Source organism: Engystomops pustulosus, chromosome 2, assembly GCF_040894005.1.
Source record: "Engystomops pustulosus chromosome 2, aEngPut4.maternal, whole genome shotgun sequence".
NCBI classification, from domain to species: Eukaryota; Metazoa; Chordata; class Amphibia; order Anura; family Leptodactylidae; genus Engystomops; species Engystomops pustulosus.
Genome location: NC_092412.1, coordinates 214,417,347 through 214,439,647, shown reverse-complemented (window position 1 = coordinate 214,439,647; position 22,301 = coordinate 214,417,347). Strand labels below are relative to the sequence as shown.

Genomic DNA, 22,301 nt, shown 5'->3' with positions numbered 1-22,301 from the left:
TTTAAAAAAAAAAAAAATATAAAGAAAGAAAGATTTTAAAAGTTCTTTAAAATCAAATCAACATTTTAAAAGGACATTATCACCAGGATGAAGGATTGTAAACCAAGTACACAGACATATTGGTGTTTGCCCACTTTTGCAAAATCCCCTCTATTAGCATCATGTCCTGGTTTTTGCAAAAAATGGCTATTAAAATTATTATTAAAAATGGAGCCCGGTCTAATTTGCATAATTTTTAAACCCTTTTTTCTTAAAAATAAAGGCATAAAATCCAAAAGAAAAGTGGAACCTGCAAGAGGGGGGGGGGGAACACTCCAGTATGGAAGTTTGATTGGTTTACAATCTTTCATCCTGGTGGTAGATGTCCTTTAAGGGATTTGTCATACCTCCGTTATTATATTCCATAACTACAATATTGGTAAAATCGCTGGAGTGAAGTAGGCCTTAGAAGCTGTCCGTGTATTGCCTTACCTAAGCAAAGCCATTTTATTCAGGCCTTCTGTGCTGATCGCATCCCTGGACAGAAGATTACTGAGCTGAAGTTCTTGGTTATCTGCCATTCTTAAAAGACGGTTCAGCTCTTGCTGATGCATTGTCCTCACTTGTTGTTCAATTTCCTCAGGCATAACTGGACTTCCAGAATAGGAACCGGAACCATACTGTGGAGACTGAGCTGGAAATCCAGGATAGTAACTACCAGGATACATGCCATTGCTGGGACTTAGAGAATAAGGCATGGAGTAACCTGCATATGGGTAAGGAGAACGGGCAAAGTAATAGGGGTTGTCAGAATTCTGGAATTTATAGTATGATGCTTGGGGTACAGACTGGTGGCCCTCGCTCTGTGAAGGAGGGGTAGACTCATCATCAGTATCTAGAAAATGAAGCTGGGGGCTTTGGTTTTTTAAAGCAGGTTTTTGCTCAGGGTTATTGGGATCCCAGAGACGACGATTCCCTCCGCCCCGGCCTCTGCCGCGGGCAGATTTGCTGCTAGAAATGGAGAGGGGCTTGGTGCTATTAGGTTCTACTGTAGCATTTGATATATCGGTGTTTGCTGGCAGAATAATGATGCCTCTCCCCCTACCCCTGGGCTCACTCGATCTCTCTCTCAAGTCTTGCTTCTCTCTGCCACTGCCATGCTTGCTATTTGGTCTATCACCACGTTTCCGTGTCCTCTCTTCATCAATGACTGGCTGATATGGGGATTCTCGGTTGTAATACCCGTCCCGGTTGTCTCTGCTGCTTGATCTCTTGAGGTCTGTATTTTCTGGACAGCTTTTGTCACTGGAGCTCTGCCTCTTCTTCCACTGGCTTCTGTTCCGGACCAAGTCATCCTGCCATTCAGCATAATCTTCTTCAAAAGAATCGGTGGAAGAGAGCGAGATCTGCTTTTTTGTTCGCAGCTTTTCTTTGCGATCTCCCGCCATCTTTCCTTTGTCTTGACGTCTCCGGTTGTCTTCGGCTAGGACAGCTTCTTCACTGCTGTTGTTGCTTCCTGCAGAACTGGTGCTGCAGTTCCGAGTACGAGTCCTCCGTTTGTCCGAGTGCGAATAACGTTTAGTTGACCCAATCTTTCGGTCTTCCTTACCAGGTCTCGATAAGGAAAGGTCTTCACTGGATTTGTTGGTTCTCTCTTTCTCTGCTCTCCTTGGTTTTTCAACTTTTACCGTTTTGTTCCCATTTTCCTGGGGAATCTTATGATTTGTGATGGACTTTTCAAGATCTTTTGCATTGTCAAGTTTCAGCTGTGAAGCTTTTCTCACAATATCATCTTCTAGAATTTCACTCAAAGACTCTTTCACAGGAACATGAATTCTCCTTCCCGGTTGGTAAATTTGTCGGTCTGGTTTTTTTGTTCTTTTTGCAATTTTGCGCTCGGGTGTTTCTTGAGTCGCCGCTAATGGACCACCATGCTCTATATCATCTTCATCCTGTATCTTATCTCCCGATAACAAAACTGGGCCAGCTCCATTAACCAAAGCTTCACCTTCGACTTTCTCATTCCCATATTCTTCATTGTGATTGCCTCCATTGTCAGATGCATCTAATTTAGGCTTATTTCTCAGTCTGGACAAGCCAGGCTTATAGATTTCAATATCTGGACGTCGATTATCCTTTCTCTGTCTTGATTCCTTCATCTCCTTACCAGTCTCTAAAAATCAGAAGAAAAAAAAATTATTATTTACCAAACGTGTGAACTTGTAACATTTTCATACCATATTCTCATATCCTACATGGTATAGCATCTTTATTGGCATTTATCACTTTTTATTTTATGAAAGGGAACCGGTCAGGCCATTCTTGGACAAAGTAAACCAACTACAGGTACTTATAGATTGTTGGTAATGTCCCAAATAGCACTGTAGAAGCGTCATTTAAAAAAAAAAAAAAAAAACTACCCATATGTGACTCCGATTAGGCACATCAGACTTATCTCAAGAACTCAGTACTTACTCCTGCGATGCTTCAATGAAGCTGGCATAACACTGTGGCTATATTGTGCCCACACAGTACCTACAGTGCTTGCACAGTGTAGCTAGGGTTCGCTATGGCGGCTTCACTCTCAGACATCCAAGAGCTCTGGACCGAGGCGAGCATAAACATTTCCTTTTTGATTTTTTTTACTTGGTCATTGACAGAGCTCGTACAGGGCGATTTGGGATACTAAACAACTTGTGGGCGATTTAGGTGACCCAAATCAACCTGACCAGTTCCCATTAAGGCTATTTGCACATATTGCAGATTGCCCAGTATAGGAAATTGCATTGCCAAAATCAGTCCCTGTCCCCAATGCGGCTTACAACTAATCAACCTTTGAGTGTGGGAGGAAACCCACACAAACACGGAGAGAACATACAGACTCTGCAGATGTTGACCCTGGGACACGAACCCAGGTCCCCAGCGCTGCAAAGCTGTAGTGCTAAACACTAAGCCACCGTGCCACTCCTAATTTATCCAGTGCTACGGAGCATTCATCATACACTGGCAGACAGCCATCCTAGTCCATAGAATATCAACAGATATATTCTATGACACAGCTTTGGTTTCCACAGCCACATGTGCCCAAGCCACAAACACAGGCAGGGATATGACCGGATATAAAATTTGTATCCCAGGCAGCCGGCTCATGCATGGAAACCACAGCCGCGTACGAGCCCCTAGAATGTCTCATAGCGGACAGACAAATTCTACACTTGTGTAATAAACTGTAATAAAGTTTCCTCTACATTTACCTGAAAGGTTCCCATCATTACAAGCTTTAACGGTCAAGGGAACAAGTTCATCTTTACTTGTCTGTGCAATAAAATGCTCAACATGTACAAGAGTCCATGCAATGGGTCCTCCCTCTACCGCAACATTGATGGGATTATTTTACTGTCTGAACAGGGCGACAGTCACACTGAGCAAGTTCAACCAATCACTTTGAGCAACAATCATTCCGTACAAGAAACTTGGTCAGACCTCAACCCATCTACAACTCATCCTCTAGCCTGTAGATATGAAATATGAGGCATCTATGGAAAAAAAAAATAAACAATAGAAGATTTCCCTTTCACATTCATCTGTTATTTTCACTATACTCCCAGACTGCACTCAGTCCTTTGTGTCCCTCAATATAAACACTCAGAGACAGTCTGTGTCAGTGCCATTGTCCTGAGCGAACTGTGGAAAGTCAAATATTTCCTGAATTGCTAAATGGAGTGACATCTAAAAGACAAAGCGACAAATATAGTTTTTCTCCATTGCGGAAAATCTTGCTGCAGAAGAATAGGTGTCAGCGTTTAGATTTCTAAAGGCAAATATATTTACTTTACAAGAAAAACAATGTGGTATTATATGCAGATTGCTTGTAAATTCCCTTGCTATGCATAATATAGAAATGACCATGCAGCGAGCACCAAAAAAAAAAAAAAACCTGTTCTAAAAACCTAAAACACATATCTATATCACTGCAGTAAGCTGTGAGCTGCAAGACGTGAGGAGAGGGGAAGGCTGAACGCTGCTCAATCCTCTCCACAGAAAGCCTGGCCCGGCTCAGAGACACAATGTGATCACTACTCCATATCTGGTCTCCATTGAGTACAAAGGCAGTTGCGATTATGCTGGAGAGCACAGTATACACTCAGCAGAGGCCATATTAGCCTTTGTAGGACTGTGCAAGTGTATGTCCTCCATCCCTGGCCTCTGTCGAGTGTACGATGTGGAAGTTTCTCTGCTGATGTAAATTTGGGCAGTAACGTCACTCTGGAGACCTCTGGTACATCAGCAGATGCCAATCTGCTTTCAGGGTAGAGGAACTAGAGACTGTATCCCACTGTAAATGCATAAAGTGCGATACGTTGTAGCCCTCCATTGTACGTGTACATCTGAAATCCTTGTGGAATAGACAGAATATTTTAGAAGTTTAACACTTCAATAGGCCTGCCCAGATCTGAGGACAAAAGTGGTCACAAACCTTTAGGTCTAAAGTATCCGGTTCTTTTTAAGCCTGTTGCATTTACAGATTTAGGCGCCATGCACACAACTGATCTGTGCACAGCCGTGATCTTGCCATAGAGGTCTGTGACACTCGGTCAATGTGCCACAATGGATTGAGCAGTTGCCATTTTCGGCTCGATTTGCAGTATGGACGCTCAGCTTCGCATGGAGAAGGGAGCTGTGAGGATCGCTTACCCTCCTCACCGGCAATGCGCTTCATCTGTTTCCAGTCCTGTGCATGTAGCCTTACAGACATTTTTCCTTGATTCAAAAAAAAAATCCAACCTGCTTGTATTAGAAGGCACTGACAAGTAAATTAGGACAAGATTTTAGGAGAAGAGTAAAAGCAATGCATTCTTGGCTAGCTGTATGTTTTTAAATTGGCCGACACAAGAAAAGCCTACTAGTTTTGTGGCTCGGGCAGTCGGCTCGCACACAGATCCGTGGAAATCACAGCTGTGTGCATGGGCCCATAGAAAGCACGGTGTTAGTTGAATGAACAGAAAGCACATTTGTGTACAGGGGGCTTTTACAAGAGCCATGTTATTATCTGCATTAACCCAGACAAATAAAAATATGCTTTCCATGCAGAGCATCCCCAGTATAGATCTAAGCTAAGAACATTGTCTAGTTTGATAAAAGACTCCAGATGTAAATACAGGATGTGATATTTACTTCCTAAACTGAGCTCTCAGGGATCATTAGGTGGAGTTACTCATCTGAAAATCCATTATACCAAGGGAGGATCACAGCAACACCAGACAATGTCTTCCTTTCCATATGTACATGGGAAAGTGTAAGAAGCCTGATGTATACTTCGATAAACTTCTAACCAATGCTCTGCTGTAAGCAGCACATTTAAGCTCATTAATTTCTCTTAAAGGATTGGCCTGTTAAGTCTGACTTGTTTATGGCCAAACTTTTGGGCGTTAACCAATACACAGATCATCTGGATTTACCTCACCTTCGGTTCCCTGCACACAAACATGCTTTCTGTGTGACATCTGTTCAAGCTGGAAGAAGCAAGGATGTCCTCAAATTATCTTCCACAGCAAAACAAAGCAAGGAGATCATACTTTGTGGACACATAAAGGGATGGGTTTATGTACAAGACAAGGGGAGGGCACTCAAACCTGAATTTTATCACCCACCAGTGCCTTTTTATAAAATTGTTGTGGACCATTGCTCTACAGCCGTCTATGGAGCTGATGGAAATTGCCGAGTGCCACACTCTGTGATCTCCGTCAGCTCCATAGATATTAATGGAGCAGAACGATCACGTGCGGCCGTCTGCTCCATTACTCTGACGGTGCGACGAAGGATCTGACGGACACCTCGTTTTCGTGTTCAGTGCTGATACCCCCACTGATCAGCAATTTAAGCCCCATCCCATGGATAGGGCCTAACTTTTGTTTTTGTGGGAAAACCCCAGCTACTTAGAGAGTCCCCACCCCCACACCCTGGGTGATAGGAGCTAAAACAGCAATAAAACTGAGTAACACTGTAAAGTAAATGGTTAAAAATGATATTCACTGTGTTACCATCACTAGGGGATTAAAATTTGAGAATTTTATTTCAAGGTAAAACCCCTTTATATACATTTTGTTTTAATACAATAGAGCTTCTCAATGCATCAGTGAACGGAGCAGCAGTGACACACCACATTTGGGTTATACCTCATCAGGATTCATCTCACAGATCTACAAACGAAACCGAAAGGGTGCGCATATGCGATTGGGTCTACTTTGGGCCAATTGATAACAGCCATGGAGAAATTTATTTTTATTATATATTATTCCATATTAATACTGTCTGTACAATTTATAGGGTAGACTTGACAAACCTCCTTTGTTTTTCAAACTTTATCTACCATGATCAGTACCTCTATTATGAGCGGACACCTTTGTGTGAATACGGACAGAGCCTGCCAGACCTATAATTAAAAGGGGGCCTAGAAGGTGTGTATAACAGATCATCCTGATATATGGTGTATGTAGGTTCTAACACATTACAACAATGCACAGAATAGTGGACTATGGGACAAGTAATGTAATAATGCTACACATTTGGGATATGTTGCCATCTTATGTTTTGCCAACACTTCATGTGTTTTTGCACATTTAATAAAAGTGGTTACAAGCCCTTTGTAATAGGTTATAGGGTGCACTTAACCCCTTCCACCCCAGCCCTCCTGTAGAGAGCTGAACACACATGGCAAGGAAGTGATAGGAGCTCTGGCGCCCTCTACAGACGAGTTTATACATTACCCAGACACCTAGTAGTGTCAGAAACTTGTACTGGGGCAGCCCCATGTGTCAGAGAGCATGAGCCGCACTCACTTCTCCACACAGGAGTGTGACACAAGTGGCACTGGCTGAGGGGGCGTGTATCTCAGAGTACAGCAGGGGGCGCCACACACCGACCACATTACTCTCCAGCAGCAGACTAGCCAGCAACGCCATTCCTGACCTACCTCGGGCTACAGAGTTGTCTCTAGCTGCAATCAGCTCCCGCAATTCGGAGGCAGAAATCCTGACCCGCTCTAACGTCGCCGCCATCTTCCCAGCGACCGCCAGGAATCAAAACAAGAAGTGAGGTGACGGCGAGCGCGCCGGGCCAAACCAAGCCGGAGAGCGCTTCCGCTGCGCGTAGTCACTTTGTACGGACTGTCATGTTCACGGGGCCGCCATGATGCTGTACGGAAGGAGTCAAAGGGCGCTGTGACATGCGCAGACGGTTCGCCTGCCGTATAGGTGCTCGAGTTTTGAGGTGAGACTATAGAATTGTAGAGGCACTAGATGTAGTTATTAAATAAACCCCATACTAATATCTGGAAAGCTGGGTGACAACAATGTGGCTGCATCTTAATTCTGCACAGAAGTTGTCCAGCACTTGTACACTAATGTTGCATCCCTATTGCTTCCCTTTTCTTTTTTTTTGTGCGACTTGTTGCAGTTTGCGACTTTTTAGGTGCAGAATTAAGCAGTGTACGAAAGTTATCTGCCTCAAGGATTTAGTGCAGTGGTCGTATTTATCTTTGTAGCCCAGATGTTTGTTCAACTTGTGCGACTTTTGGGCTTGGAATTGTCCCATTCTTGCGCCTAATAAGTCCCAAAACAGAGCATGCTAGACCCAGACTTTACTTTTGGTAACAGGGGCGTAACTACAGGGGTAGCAGCCATAGCAGCTGCTATGGGGCCCACAGCGTCTTGGGGGCCCCGGCAATTGGGTTATTGGATGTGAATATGCTGTATGTGTGTATATGTGATGTGTATAAGCTTTATGTCTGTGTATATGATGCATGAGTGTACGTGGTATTGTATGTATATGTGTATGTGTATATACTGTATGTATATTTTTAATGGGTAGATGGGGCCCCATTCAAAAGTTTACTATGGGGCCTTGCCTCTCCTAGTTACGCCACTGTTTGGTAAACTACTATTTTGGCCAAAAAAGTCGCACACCACAAAAAGTCTCACACGTGAGGGCGCGTTCACACGTTGCGTTTTGGTTGCGTTTTCATTGCGTTTGAAACGCATATACAACAGCTGATGCGAGGTAATTTGCCTAATTACATTACCGTTTACGTTTGTAAACGCAATGTTAACGCATGTGTTGACAAAACACATGTGTTAACGCTTTGTTAACGCATGCATTAACATCGCGTTTACGATGCGTTTTGTAAACAGAAACGTTAACAGTGATGTAATTAGGCAAATCACCTCTCCTCAGCTGTTGTATATGAGTTTCAAACGCAATGAAAACGCAGGTCAAAACGCAACGTGTGAACGCGCACTGAGACTAAACGGGCAACTCATCACATGCATCACAAAGGGAAAAAACTTGTTCATGAAGTCTTAGGCTAGAGATACTCAATACAGTCAGTCCATGAAACACAGACCATTGAGTGTCCGGTTTCACGGACTAATCATAGGAAGGGACTCCTTACATCACAGTGATATGTGATACACTTGGGCACATGTATCATTGTTTTTCAGCTGCCACTTTTTCAAGTTTCCTGAAGTTGGACTTCTTAATCATTGCAATGAATCTCAAGTTTTTTCTTCTTGTGATACATGTGATGAGTTGCCTGTTTAGTCTCACTTTTGCGACTTTTTGTGGTGTGCGACTTTTTAGTCCCAAGTAGTAGCTCCCAAAAGTAATTCTGGGTCTTGCATGCTCTGTTTTGGGACTTATTAGGCGCAAGAATGGGACTATTTCAGAGCCCAAAAGTCGCACAAGTTGAACAAACATCAGGGCTACAAAGATGAATACGGCACACTGCATTAAATTTTCGAGGCAGCTAAGTTTGGTACAACGCTTGAGTCTTCTAATAAAAAGTCTCAAACTGCGCAAAGTTGCTAAAAAAAAAAGAAAAATAAAGCAATAGGAGTGATACATGTACCCCACTAAGTCCCTTATACCGTGATTACAATTTGAGACTCCTTACATCATATATTACTATGATGCCAGTAGTCCCGTCCTCTGCCACCTTTCATCATATAAGGCTCTACTCTGCACTTGCCTAAAGACTGACACATTAATTCATCTCCCCCATTATAGCATTCACTAGTGAAACAATCAATTTAGGTAATATCTCTTCTGAGTTCATGGAATTTCTATAACACAAGAGGGCTCTTATTAAATTGAAGTTTTATATAAAAAAGGACAGTGCTTGCAAATAAATGAGTTATCATGCAAAAAGGTAACATTAAAAAAACAGATACATAAAATGCAAAAATAACAGTTTGTTAAAATAAAAGGGATAAAACACAGAACTTAGCACATGACATTAACAGACTTACAGATATCATAATAGTACGTGACATTATAGAAGTCTGGTGCCTGGGAAATCAGGAATAAGTGATCAGTCTGCTGGATCCCCAAAGAATGACAACTTGCTATGGTGACCCTTTCACCTAAGTAAGTTTCCAACATCCCCCGGGCCCCCTGCCTGTGAAGATTTTGTGCCTCAAAATCTTTATATGATGATATCAAGCCATGCGGGCATCCTAAGGCAGCGGTCACACGTACCGCTAGGCGTCCGTCATAACGCGACGCTAGCGCACAGGGGGAGGTTCCCTGCCCGAACGCACATGCGTTTCCAGGGAAACGCATGCGATTGTTAAACCGATCGCATTCTTTTCTCTGGAAACGCATGTGCGTTCGGGCCGAGGACCTCCCCCTGTGCGCTAGCGTCACGTTATGAGCGGACGTCTAGCGGTACGTGTGACCGCGGCCTAAAAGTTGGTCTTAAATGAAAATAAATACAACCTCTGCACTACCCAGACATTGATTGTTAGAGAATAGGATAACTAAGCAGTGGAAGTGCTGTCGGTGTGATACAGGTGTCTCTCTGTATCAAACAAAAACTAAAAAGAGAAGATAAAATACACCAAGCTCCAATTCACACTGATTTCGTAAGGCAGTTAATATAGAGGTTTTAATCGTGTTGTGGTCTCAATACATCAAAAAAATAAAAATACACATCCTTATTCTCACATATTATATTTCAATGTTATACATAAGCAACAATAGATAAAATACATAACAGTACTGAATATCAAACGATTATAAAAAATCAGTCCTATATAAGTAGGTAGCAATGTAAAGCTGCAAAAAAATAAACGCAATGTTTATACCCAATTAGGACATTAAAAGGTATCACGGTGTGATCTCAGGCAGGGCAAAAAAGTAAGGTGGCACTCAAAGGGGCCCACGTGCTTAACCTATACCTCAAAAATATGTTTAAAATGTAATAAAGATAAAAAAGGTCTCATTTCTTGTTCCGTATAAGCATATCAAAGTCCATATATTCGATTAAATTGTATGGCCAGTCACATGCTCATGTGGTTCAGTTGTTTCCACAACTGGATCTTTTAAGCTGCGGTCCACACAGGATGATTTTACACTGGGTGTGGGCTTCAAATTAGGTGGCCAGCCATTTGTTTGAATAAGTAGCTGGATGTGATAAATATCTCTTTCATCAGATATACTGGCAAGGTTAACCTTTATTTGGATGTTGTGCTTACCCTCAGTTGTTTAACAGTGAAAGCGTATATTTACAATACAGTCCACTTTTACAGTCCAGCTTTGACCTCCACAAACAAAGCAGTCACATCTGTGTCGATCAGCGTCTTTCCGATTTTTCTGCGCATGCATGTCACTCCATTCAGTGCGGTCAGAGAGGGAATCGCACAGGTGTGTAGGAGCGCAGCTCACACGGGTATGCGGGGGAGCTGCTGCCGTTGGACTGTTAGTAAGTGTCTGTCTGATGGCTCGTAGCTAGATTAGATTAGGTGCAGCATAAAAACTGATAAATGATGATAATTCAGAACCATAAAAATGAGCGTAGATACACGGAACAAATGAGAGGGCTGCTAGACGCGTTTCCGAGCCATTCATGGGCTCCTTCCTCAGTAGCTAATGAAAGTTTGGTCTTGCCTCCCTCTTTTCCTTATAATGTCCCACACACATACATACTAAACATGTAAAGCGCTGCAGAATTTGATATTGGAATTATTTAATTGTTTCCTGTTACCGGGGTTCCATCGGCACTCGGCAGCATTGAGGGAGAAGCTTTCCACTTTGTGCTGCTGTAGCAGGTCCTCTCTCACCTGTGTGTACTGAGCTCTGCTACATCAGTCAGAACAGGAGAGGCAGGGACCAGCTTCTCAGCCCTGCTGTCAGAGCCCTCATCTACATCAGAAACATTGTAAAGAGTGTGTATAAGTACTATGTCTGATGTTTGTGTGCTATTTATGTATGTAGGTGTGATGTACGTGTTTATTTATATGTATAATTTTAGTGTATGTCAGTGTTTGCTTGTACTGGACTATGGTATTTGTTTAAAAACTCCTATCTTCCCACATTGTATGAAACCCATCATTCTCACACACCCCACTCCCCCCCCCCCCCATCCCAGACTGTATAACGCTCATTTGCTATTTGATTTCACCTTTGTTCTATGTATAAGGCATACCTTTATGATAGCAGTCAGCTATAGGATGTTCCTGCTTTTATTGTAGGGGCTTAGTTTGACTTGTTATCTTCTTTTTCAGGACTATGAGTACCTCCTACTGTGTATCCTTAAAAGATGTGCAGGAAGCACAGAAAAGGATCCACGGCTTAGTCCATACAACTCCGGTGATGACATGTTCCAGTCTGGACAAACTCGCTTCACACAAGTTATTCTTTAAATGTGAATTACTGCAGAAGACTGGATCTTTCAAGGTGGTTATACAGTATTTGTTTTTCATCATATGAAAAAATCAGGGTTAATTTTGTGAAATCTTCATTATGACAACCCTTTACTATAAAACTTGCTGTAATGATCAACCCCTGAAACCCCGGCAAATATGTACAAATTTCTGGTAGCTACAGAAAACAACTCAAGATCATCACAGTGACAATCTTTCTACAATTTATTGGCCACTATCTTTTCAACAAATACTCCGATCAGCTAATTAAACCATGGACAGTAATGTTGAAAACACTGTAGAGTCATCTCAATGCTTCTAATCCTGTTACACGGTGTTGCTGCTGTGTGATAAAAACAACTTCTATTTTTCTTGTTGTCTTTCATTTATCCACTCCAGCTCTTCTCGCCTCCTCATGGCTGCCATGGCTCGGACTTACGCCCCAAAACACTTCTCCAGCTCTACGTCACCATTTCCCCTGTTTCAAACCTCTCGGCATGTGCAGTCCGCCTGATAGTTTGGCGTTGGCGTGCACTTCTGTGGTCTGCCCTACAGGTGCCCCATGCACGTGCCAGTGCTCTGTAGTGTAGCTTTCAAGCACACTAGCACCATGTGCATTACTGACAAATTCTTGGTGCACCTGTAGGGCCGGCCACGGAAGAGCACGCCGGCGCCAAAATAACAGGCAGAATTCTCAGGTAGGGAAGTTTGATACTGGAGTGTAGTGGCATAGAGCTGGGAACAATGTTTTGGGGAGTGGGTCCGAGCCAGAGCAGCTGTGAGGAGGCGGGCAGAGCTTGACTGGATCAGAAAGCTGTCCCGCCTCCTTGACTGGATGAATTTTGACGACAAGAAAAATAAGTTGTTTTTATCACACAACAGAAATACAGAGTGACAGGATTAGAAGCATTGAGATGACTCTACAGTGTTCTCTAAGATACTGTCTTGGGGTTTATTTAGCTGATCGGAAGGGACAGGTTCCCTTTAACTAAACCAATAGTTCAAGTAAAAACAAGAAGCACTGTAATATCTTTTACTAGAAAAGTGTTTTTTTTTATCCATGTACTTTGACTTTTGCTTTCCTGTCTCCTTTCTTCCTATTCTACTTTTCTGATTATCTTTGCTAAATTATTTCTTGGTAGCAAGACAGAAATTACTCAATGAAGAATCGTATTACTGCAAATTACAGATATAGGCTAGAGAGGAAAGCTGCTAAAAAAAAAATAAGATTTCGGATCACACAATACCCCCATAAACAGTGAAATGCAAAATTTACTTTAAGCGAACCTGTGGCCAGGAATGTGATTTTTAGCTGGTGACAGGTTCCAGTAACCTATGCTATGCTGAGTTTTCAGAGCATTCTGAATATTGCCGCTACTTTATAAAACTTTATTTCACATTACCTGGTTCACTGCCAGCAGCATATGTGCTATGCAGATCACATAATGTTACATGATAGGTTAGAAGTCATGACCTCTGCACTGGCTTGAACTGTTACCTGTTACTGTTGGTGGTAAGAATAGCAGCTCTCAGAAAAAGTTGTAGAAGGCTAAATCGGATGCTTTCGTTTGTGGTCTTTAACCCCTTAAGGACGCAGCCATTTTACAGCTTAAAGGGGTATTCTCATCTGGGAGCTCACATTCAGTTTCATTAATCTGCCATATGTAAACATTTCTTCAATTAGATGTTATTAAAAAAAATGTTCCTGTGTGAAGATAATTTCTCATAAATGTAGCCATGTTTTCCCTTAGAAACGAGATGGCTTCCTCGGATACGGCCACCTCTGCTGGATTGAGTGCACAAAGAAACAAAAGCTTATTGTATATAAAATGTCCTGAAGTTACTACATGTCATCCTGTGGTAATGATTGCTGAATCCTGGTGGCCCGGCAGGACTTTATAGCGCAAGTCTGGCCACCGCTGCCAGAGTGTGACGTGGTCGTATCCGAGGAAGCTATCTGGTTTCTAAGGGACAACATGACTACATTTATGAGAAATTATCTTCACACAGGAACATTTTTTTAATTAACATCCAATTGAAGAAATGTTTACAGATGGCAAATGAATTTAATTAAATGTAAATGCCCAGATGGGAATACCCCTTTAAGGCTCAATCCCATTTTTTGGATTCTGACCTGCGTCTCTTTATATGGTTATAACTTTTGAACACTTTTACTTATCAAAGCGATTCTGAGATTGTTTTTTCCCCACATGTTGTACTTCATTTTAGTGGTAAATTTTGGCTGATAAGTTTTGCGTTTATTTACAAAAAAAAAAAGAAAAAAATGATGAATTTTTAGAAAAATTTGCCATTTTCGAAATTCAAAATCACCGCGTTTTCAAACAGCATTTACAAAGATTGTTAACCCCTTGAGATCTTCATAGTAATTGAATCAAAATGGCGGTGAAATTTAGAATGGTCAAATTTTGTCGGTTATACGTTCATTTAGCCCTAAAATTTACACATTTCCAAAAGTTAAAAAGAGAAAACCCACCATAAAATTTGTTCTACAATTTCTCCTGAGTGCAGCGACCCCCCCACATGTGGACATTACTTGTTTTATGGGCGCACAGCGAGGCGCAGAAGGGAAGGAGCACCCTGCAGCTGCCAGGATTTTAGTTTTCTCGTTGCCCCCTTTTGAAGGCTATAAAATTTTCGCTTTTCCGTTATTTGGGCCATGTGACGGCATTTTTTTTTTGCGCGATGAGATGCTTTTTCCAGTGTTACCATTTTGGGGTTGGTATCACCTATTGTTGAAAATTTAGGAACTTTTTTTGAGGTCATGAGTAGAAAAGCATCAATTCTGTACTGGATTTTTTACTTTTTTTTTTTTTCGTGTTCACCGTATAGCCTAATAATCCTGTTATCTTTATTCTATGGGTCGATACGATTACGGGGATGCCAGACATGAATATTTTTTCTTATGTTTTACTAAATTTGCCAAATAAAACCCTAATGTGGGGAAAAATCTATCATTTTTGCATCGCCGTCTTCCAAGTGGCATAACATTGTTACGTTTTTGGCTACAGAGCTGGTTGATGGCTTTTTTTTTTTTTTGCGGGACATGTTGTTCTTTGCAACAGTATCATTCTGGAGTACATATGTTTTGTTGATCACTTTTTATTGCATTTTTAGTGGGATATAATAGGTAAAAATCATAATTTTTGGCGGGTTTTTAACGTTTTTTTTTTTTTTTTTACGGCGTTCATCATATGGGTTCAATAGTTATTTAGTTTTATTCTATGGATTGTTACGGACGCGGTGATACTATATATGTGGGGTTTGTGTTATGGTTTAGACTTTTTTGAGCGTTATATGTCTCTTTATATCTTTTGGGGCTTATGGGCATTTTTTGTGATTTATAAAGTTATTTTTTTATTGAAAAACATTTTTTTTTTACATTTTTTACTTGATCCACCATGGGATATGAACAAGCAATCATCTGATTGCTTGTTCATGATAATACTCTGCAATACTGATGTATTGCAGGGTATAAGCAGTGCCAGCCTATGCAGATGCATAGGCTGACACTTTGCCTTTAAGATGACGTCACAGACGCCATCTTAAAGGCACTGCCTTCAGGCTTCTCTGGGGTCTCGATCGGACCCCAGAGGTGCCATAGCAACTGCGGGGGGAGGGGGGGGGGCGATCGTGGGGTAAAGACCCCCGGAAGGCATGTTATATGCCGCGGTCGCGTTGACCGCGGCATTTAACGGGTTAAACGCCCGCGATCGGAGCCCACTCCGACCGCAGGTGTTAGCCGGGGATGTCAGCGGTAGATTACCGTTGAAATCCTGCGGCTAACGATGCCGGTTCGGCTGCTATGCAGCGCTGAACCGGCATCGTCTCTGCGCAGTAGCTGTACTGCTCTGAGCGCTATTCGCGGGACTCGGTGCAGTACAGCTATGGCGCAGAGCACTAAGGGGTTAATGCTCATACATGGCACACTTCCAATACTGATATTTGGTTTTTATTTCTCAGATTCGTGGTGCATTAAATGCAGTGAAGAGTTTGCCATCAGACTGTACTGCAGTTGTGACTCACAGCAGTGGCAACCATGGACAGGCATTGGCTTTGGCAGCACAACTAATGGGTAACTGTTTCAGCCTTTCATGGTGACTGGTTAAAACTATTTCCTTGGGGCTTAAAGTGTAGCTGTAAAGTTATAGTGATTTTACCAAATTATTACATGGGAAATAACTTGAAAACAAGCAGAAAGATACCTACTTTGTACTGCTCATCCTTTTCTTTCCAAAGTTATGACATTTTCTGTTCCGAAAGTGTTTCCGCCCACTTCTCACCAGAAGTGAAGTGTTCGGAGACTAATGTCTGTCAGTCTATGCCCTGACCCTGAGGCGAGTTAGCTTCCCCTCATGATGCCTTGTGTTCTGTCTAATTAATTTAGCATTAAATCCAGTTAGTTTCCCACAAGTAAATCCACTGAACACTGCACAGTTTACATGCAGCATGTATATGGTGACAGCCCGGCAGCTTCCATCACATGGAGGAGCAAGGGATATGTACAGTACATACAGGATGTATATGATGACAGCCCGGCAGCTTCCATCACATGGAGGAGCAGGGAACATGCACAGTGCACATACAGGATGTATATGGTGACAGCCTGGCAGCTTCCATCACATGGAGGAGCAGGGAACATGCACAGTGCACATACAGGATGTATATGATGACAGCCTGGCAGCTTCCATCACATGGAGGAGCAAGGGATATGTACAGTACATACAGGATGTATATGGTGACAGCCCGGCAGCTTCCATCACATGGAGGAGCAAGGGATATGTACAGTACATACAGGATGTATATGATGACAGCCCGGCAGCTTCCATCACATGGAGGAGCAGGGAACATGCACAGTGCACATACAGGATGTATATGGTGACAGCCTGGCAGCTTCCATCACATGGAGGAGCAGGGAACATGCACAGTGCACATACAGGATGTATATGGTGACAGCCCGGCAGCTTCCATCACATGGAGGAGCAAGGGATATGTACAGTACATACAGGATGTATATGGTGACAGCCTGGCAGCTTCCTTCACATGGAGAAGCAGGGAACATGCAATAGTGTATATATATATATTTATATACAATAAGTGGAAGAATCAGAATTAGTACACTAAGTTTATGCCTGTGCTGTGTGAGCACTAAGGGTTAATAGCTTATCTACACAGAGCTGATACTGCAGATGACAAGGTGGGGGAAGGGAGCACCACAAGGTGCAGAGACAGAGAAAGTCCTGTAGAATCATAGACTGGGATGGAGGGACTGATAAGAAACAGGGGAGATCTTGTACTGCACTATTTTGTGCAAGAGGCATCTACATTGACACATCCAGCTCTGCTTCATAAACTGTCACATGACCTCCTCCTCTGTGAGCAGGGAGCAGCAGCTCCTCCGCCTCCTATGAAACCGACTCAGAAACAAAGTACGGATTCACAGGGCTTATCAGCACATGGAGAGGAAGCAGCCATTACAGCTCTGAGGTCATCTGAGGGCTATAGCAAATAAACTAATGAATATAGGTTAAAAAGATAATAGGCAAAGTTGTTTTACATCCCAAGAGCTATTGATTTGTGAGGGCAGTTACTTTTTAAGTGTGCAAATCAGTGGTGATGAGTCCTATGACATTTTAGGTAGTACGTTTTACATTGTACATAACATGTTTGACCTAGAGAAAGTAACCTCAGCTGAGGACAGGGGTGGTTTCTGCATACAGTGCTGCAGAGTATCGTATGTTGCTTCTACCGTATATAAGCCTCTGAAAATAAATTCTATAGTTAATTATGCAAAATTCCTTTTTTTTCTTGTAGGTATTCCGGCTCATGTGGTTGTTCCAACTACGGCAGCAGCTTGTAAGAAGTCTGCGATTCTTGGGTACGGTGCTATGATTGTGGATTGTGAACCAACAGATGAGGTAATACTGGGTGGCATTGCTTGGCATATAAAAGGTTGAAGGCATCAATAAAAGGCATTTAGGGGCGCCCGCTGACCCCCATACTTCTGATCGCTGGCAACCCAGCAGGGGAGCCAACAAATGTATAAATTAAGTCAACGTATAGGCTGTTCAAAGTCAAACTAGATTTATCTCTCAGCATCTGACACTTTGATAAATCTGGCACAGGTGAAAGTGAGTCTACTGGATCATCCACAGCTTTTCAATTCTTGGCATTACCACACAAATCATATCACAAGGAACTCATATATACTTTAAGATCTCAAGCTTCATAATCTATTTTGTAGACAAGTTTGAAAGGAAAGGGTCCTAATGTTACAGTGGAGGAGAATGATGGACTGGGTTGCTGCTAAGCAGATATGGAAAGGCGTGTATGAAGAAATGGTGCTTGGGAATTGAAGCTTATCCTGGTGCAGCAAAGAATTAATTTAAAAATCAGTTTTTCTAGAATTATGGTATAGCTTGCAGCAACTTCATATATGTAAAGCGTTTAAGCCAGGTTTACAACTTGTAGAAAAGAATAGTTGATTCAAGTTTAGCAAGACATGTGAATGTGCACACGTTTTCAAGAGCAGTCAGTGCAATACAATAAAAGGTTTAATTTATTATCATGTGTCCTGTTTCTCCCTCCACCCAAGTCTAGAGCAAAAGTAGCCGCTCAGATTATACAGAAGACCGGAGGAGTTTTAATTCATCCAAATCAGGACCCGGCCGTCATTGCAGGTCAGGGGACCATTGGACTTGAACTTTTACAACAGGTATTTATTAAGCTCTATAACATTCATTTTTCTCTGGTAAAATGTTGTAATGTAAATCGTGTTACCTTCTAGGTGCCAGATCTGGAGGCCTTGGTCATACCAGTGGGTGGTGGCGGCATGCTGGCTGGAATAGCTGTAGCTGTTAAGGTGAGACTGAAAATTCTAACGGTGGAATCTATAAAGCAGGATACGAAGGCTACCTGCGCTTGACGGTGCCCAAAATTTGCTATGGAAAACAGTCACATCCGTTTTTTCATGGCCAATTTGCATCAGTCTAGTGTCAATTTGTAAACCTATCGTCTACAGCGCCGACTCGGACAGGTAAGGCCAGGTTCAAATGAAAGTAATGGGTAACCAGATACCTGGCCAAATGATGTTGCTCTCTCTATGGAGATGGAGTGGAAAAACAAAAAAACAGTCGGTAGTTCATGGCAACTACAATGGTGTAATAAAAAAAAAAAAAAAGCAGGAACTCCTTACATCATAGATCACTATCATGCACGCAGTGAAATAAATCTGTGTCACATTATTCTGCATGATCCGTGGTTCACAGACCAGCAGTGGCAGTGTGAAACTGTCCCTAGCCACAACAGATTCACTGGAAGCTAACCAGTAGCTATTTGCAGTAGTTAAGATTTATACAGATCCCATGGCCTCCACTTTGGGGCTAAAATCCACATCATAACAATATTGCTGTGTATTGTTATTGTGGAACTCGTCCTATGCTGTAAACAAGTAGTAGTTGCATTTTTGGACTGCTGAAGAATATTGTATTATCCAAAACAGTGGCCAGAAGATTATTTTTCATATATAGTAGTAAATTATTATTGTGAACTGAATTTCTACAGGCTTTACCTCTCTGCTGGTCTTAACAGGCAATAAAACCACATGTAAAAATATATGCGGCAGAACCTCTTAATGCAGACGACTGCTACCGCTCAAAGATGAATGGCGTTCTGACTCCTAATATTCAACCTCCAGTCACCATAGCTGATGGAGTGAAAACAAGCATAGGGCCTCGCACCTGGCCGGTCATACGGGATCTTGTGGACGATGTGTTCGTAGTCACTGAAGATGAAATTAAGGTAACAACTACATTACATTACTCTGAGGTTTGTTATGTGAGTGTTACAGGTTGTGTAAAAAAAAAAAAAATGCATTTAGGCCATAAGAGACCGAGCTGTAATCTACCACTGACATCCCCTAGTAACAATGGCGGTTGGAGTTATCTCCGGGGTGTTTAAATGCTGTGGTCGCGTTGACTGAGTCATTAAACGGGTTAAACTCCCTTCTGGGGGCCTCTGCGCCTTCTGGGAGCCTTAGCTATAAACTGGCTACGTCCTTAAGGGGTTAAGACCCTGGCTTAGTCACAACGATGCACCTGAAAAGTCCCAAAAAATGAGAAATTTAAAAGTAAGAAGAAAAAAACTAAGTCAAAATAAAGATACATGTAGCCTTAAGGGTAGTTTAGCCCCATATAAATTGAAGTAGCATTAAAAAAAAAAAAGAATGAATTAGTTACTCACCGGTAATTCCATTTCCATTAGTCCACCATGACGGCCCACCTGGAGGATGCCCCTTGACCTCTGTAGGGACAGGAAGAAGAGAGGTTAAATTCCCCTCCCCGCATCCTCCCGCCAGTGACTTCAAAATAACCACACTGAGGAAGATGCAACAATGATTTATTTATATGTTTTCATCACATACAGTTTCATCATTGTGAATACCACATAACCTATAACAAGCAAGGGAGGGAAACTATAGGCCGTCATGGTGGACTAATGGAAATGGAATTACCGGTGAGTAACTAATTCATTCTTTCCACTTCGTCCCCCATGACGGCCCACCTGGAGACTTACAATATGAGTAGTCTTTTAGGGAGGGATCACTGCTTGAAGCACTTTTCTCCCGAAGGACAGATCCTTCGAGGAGGGCAAGTCAAGTCTATAGTGTTTAGAGAAGGTAGAAGAGGAAGTCCAAGTTGCTGCTTTGCAGATCTGTTCTAAGGAGGCCCCTCTTTTCTCTGCCCAGGAGGTGGATACGGCTCTTGTGGAATGTGCCCTTATTCCTGATGGTACTGGAATCTCTTGGATGTCGTAACAAGAAGATATCGCCATCCTTAGCCATCTAGCGATGGTTGCCTTGGACGCCTTCCTCCCCTTATTTTTCCCATCTAGAGTGTGCCATTCGCGTTCTCTTTCTGAGGACGGATTCTTGCAGAAGGAAGGTAATATGATCTCTTGACCTCTATGGAACTCCGAGACCACCTTTGGGATGAAATTTGGGTCCAGTGTGAGAATAATTCTATCATCAAGAACCCTCATATAGGGTTCCTTGATAGAAATTGCCTGGAGTTCACCTAGTCTCCTTGCTGAGGTGATTGCTACCAGAAAAACTGTTTTCAGTGTCAGGTTTTTTACACTAGCAGAAGAAATTGGTTCAAAAGGCTGCTTAATTAAAGCATTTAAGACCAGAGAAAGATCCCATGAAGAAGTCCTTTTAAGGACCTGGGGTTTTAATCTAGAGGCTGCTAGAATGAATCTTTTCACCCACCTGTGCTCGATGAGGGGTTGATCGAAGAACGCACTTAGGGCTGATACCTGGACCTTTAAAGTACTTGTGGAAAGTCCCAACTCCAAACCCTTTTGAAGGAAGTTAAGAACCTGCAAGATATTGGGGTTAGATTGACATGGTGGGTTATCTGCACAGAAAGAACAAAACTTTTTCCAAATCTTGTGATAAATGGCAAAAGTGACAGGTTTTCTACTTGCCTTCAGGGTGTTTATAACAGCAGAGGATAGTCCTTGGGACTTCATATAGTCCGATTCAGGATCCATGCTGATAACTGGAGTCTTCCTGGATCTGGATGGGATATTGGACCCTGTACCAGGAGATCTTCTGACACTGGTAGTATGACTGGGTCCTGAGTGGACATCCGCTTCAGAATCGGGTACCAGCTCTTTTTGGGCCAATTTGGGCACACAAATATGGTCTGTGTCTTCTCTAGATAAATTTTCTCCAATACTCTGGCGATCAGGGGAATAGGGGGGAAGGCGTAGGCGAGAGTGGTGTTCCAAGAGTGGGAGAATGCATCCAGACGATCTTTTGTCTCCCCTTTTTCTAAGGAAAAAAAGTGTCGACACTTGGAGTTTCTTTTTGTCGCAAACAAGTCTATTTGAGGTTCTCCCCAAAGAGAGGATAGATACTGGAATATCTCCTCTTTTATGCACCACTCGTTGGGAAGTATTTTCCTTCGGCTGAGGAAATCCGCCCTGGTGTTCTCTGTTCCCTTTAGATGGGTAGCCGAGATTGATAGGACATGGTCCTCTGCCCACAAAAATATTTGTCTTGTTAAAGACATCAGTAATGGGGATCTGGTTCCCCCTTGCCTCTTCAGGTATGATACTGTCGTGGTGTTGTCGGACAGTATCAACACGTGATGTCCTGCCAATTGAGCAGTGTTTGAGCTGAGCACTTCCCAAACCGCCCTTAGTTCTCGATAGTTGGACGACCTTCTGGAGATCTCCTCTGTCCAGGAGCCCTGCGTCAACTTTTGAGGAAGCACTGCTCCCCAACCGCTCTTGCTGGCGTCTGTCTGTATGGTGATATACGGACTGTTCCTCCAGAAGATTCCCCTGTCTAGATTTGTGTCCATCAGCCACCACTTGAGATCTTCCTTGACTGACGCGGGGATTGATACCTTTTTGTCCAGTCCCTTCGAACTCCTGTTCCAGGATCTTAGAACCCATTTCTGGAGAACTCGAGTATGGGCTTGGCACCAGGCCACTGAGGAGATGCATGCTGTTAATAGTCCTAGGACCTTCATAGCACCCCTGATGGAGATAAGAGACCTTCTCCGGAACCTTCTTAACTCCTCCTTGATATGAGCC

The 22,301-nt window shown here is 42.6% G+C and overlaps 2 protein-coding genes across 2 annotated transcripts in view; one reads left to right on the top strand and one right to left on the bottom strand.

Annotated features, from left to right (window-relative positions):
- SMG6 (SMG6 nonsense mediated mRNA decay factor) overlaps positions 1-7,126 on the bottom strand; it is a 159,159-nt gene extending 152,033 nt beyond the window's left edge. Inside the window, exons 1-2 of the mRNA XM_072138100.1 lie at positions 6,953-7,126; positions 472-2,152 (exon numbers count right to left, since the gene is read on the bottom strand). Of these exons, the coding sequence (XP_071994201.1) occupies positions 472-2,152; positions 6,953-7,037 (1,766 nt within the window). The 5' untranslated portion in view covers positions 7,038-7,126. The remainder of the gene's footprint in view (positions 1-471; positions 2,153-6,952) is intronic.
- SRR (serine racemase) overlaps positions 6,802-22,301 on the top strand; it is a 20,405-nt gene continuing 4,905 nt past the window's right edge. Inside the window, exons 1-7 of the mRNA XM_072138102.1 lie at positions 6,802-7,248; positions 11,541-11,712; positions 15,660-15,771; positions 17,511-17,614; positions 18,292-18,411; positions 18,484-18,558; positions 19,287-19,496. Of these exons, the coding sequence (XP_071994203.1) occupies positions 7,205-7,248; positions 11,541-11,712; positions 15,660-15,771; positions 17,511-17,614; positions 18,292-18,411; positions 18,484-18,558; positions 19,287-19,496 (837 nt within the window). The 5' untranslated portion in view covers positions 6,802-7,204. The remainder of the gene's footprint in view (positions 7,249-11,540; positions 11,713-15,659; positions 15,772-17,510; positions 17,615-18,291; positions 18,412-18,483; positions 18,559-19,286; positions 19,497-22,301) is intronic.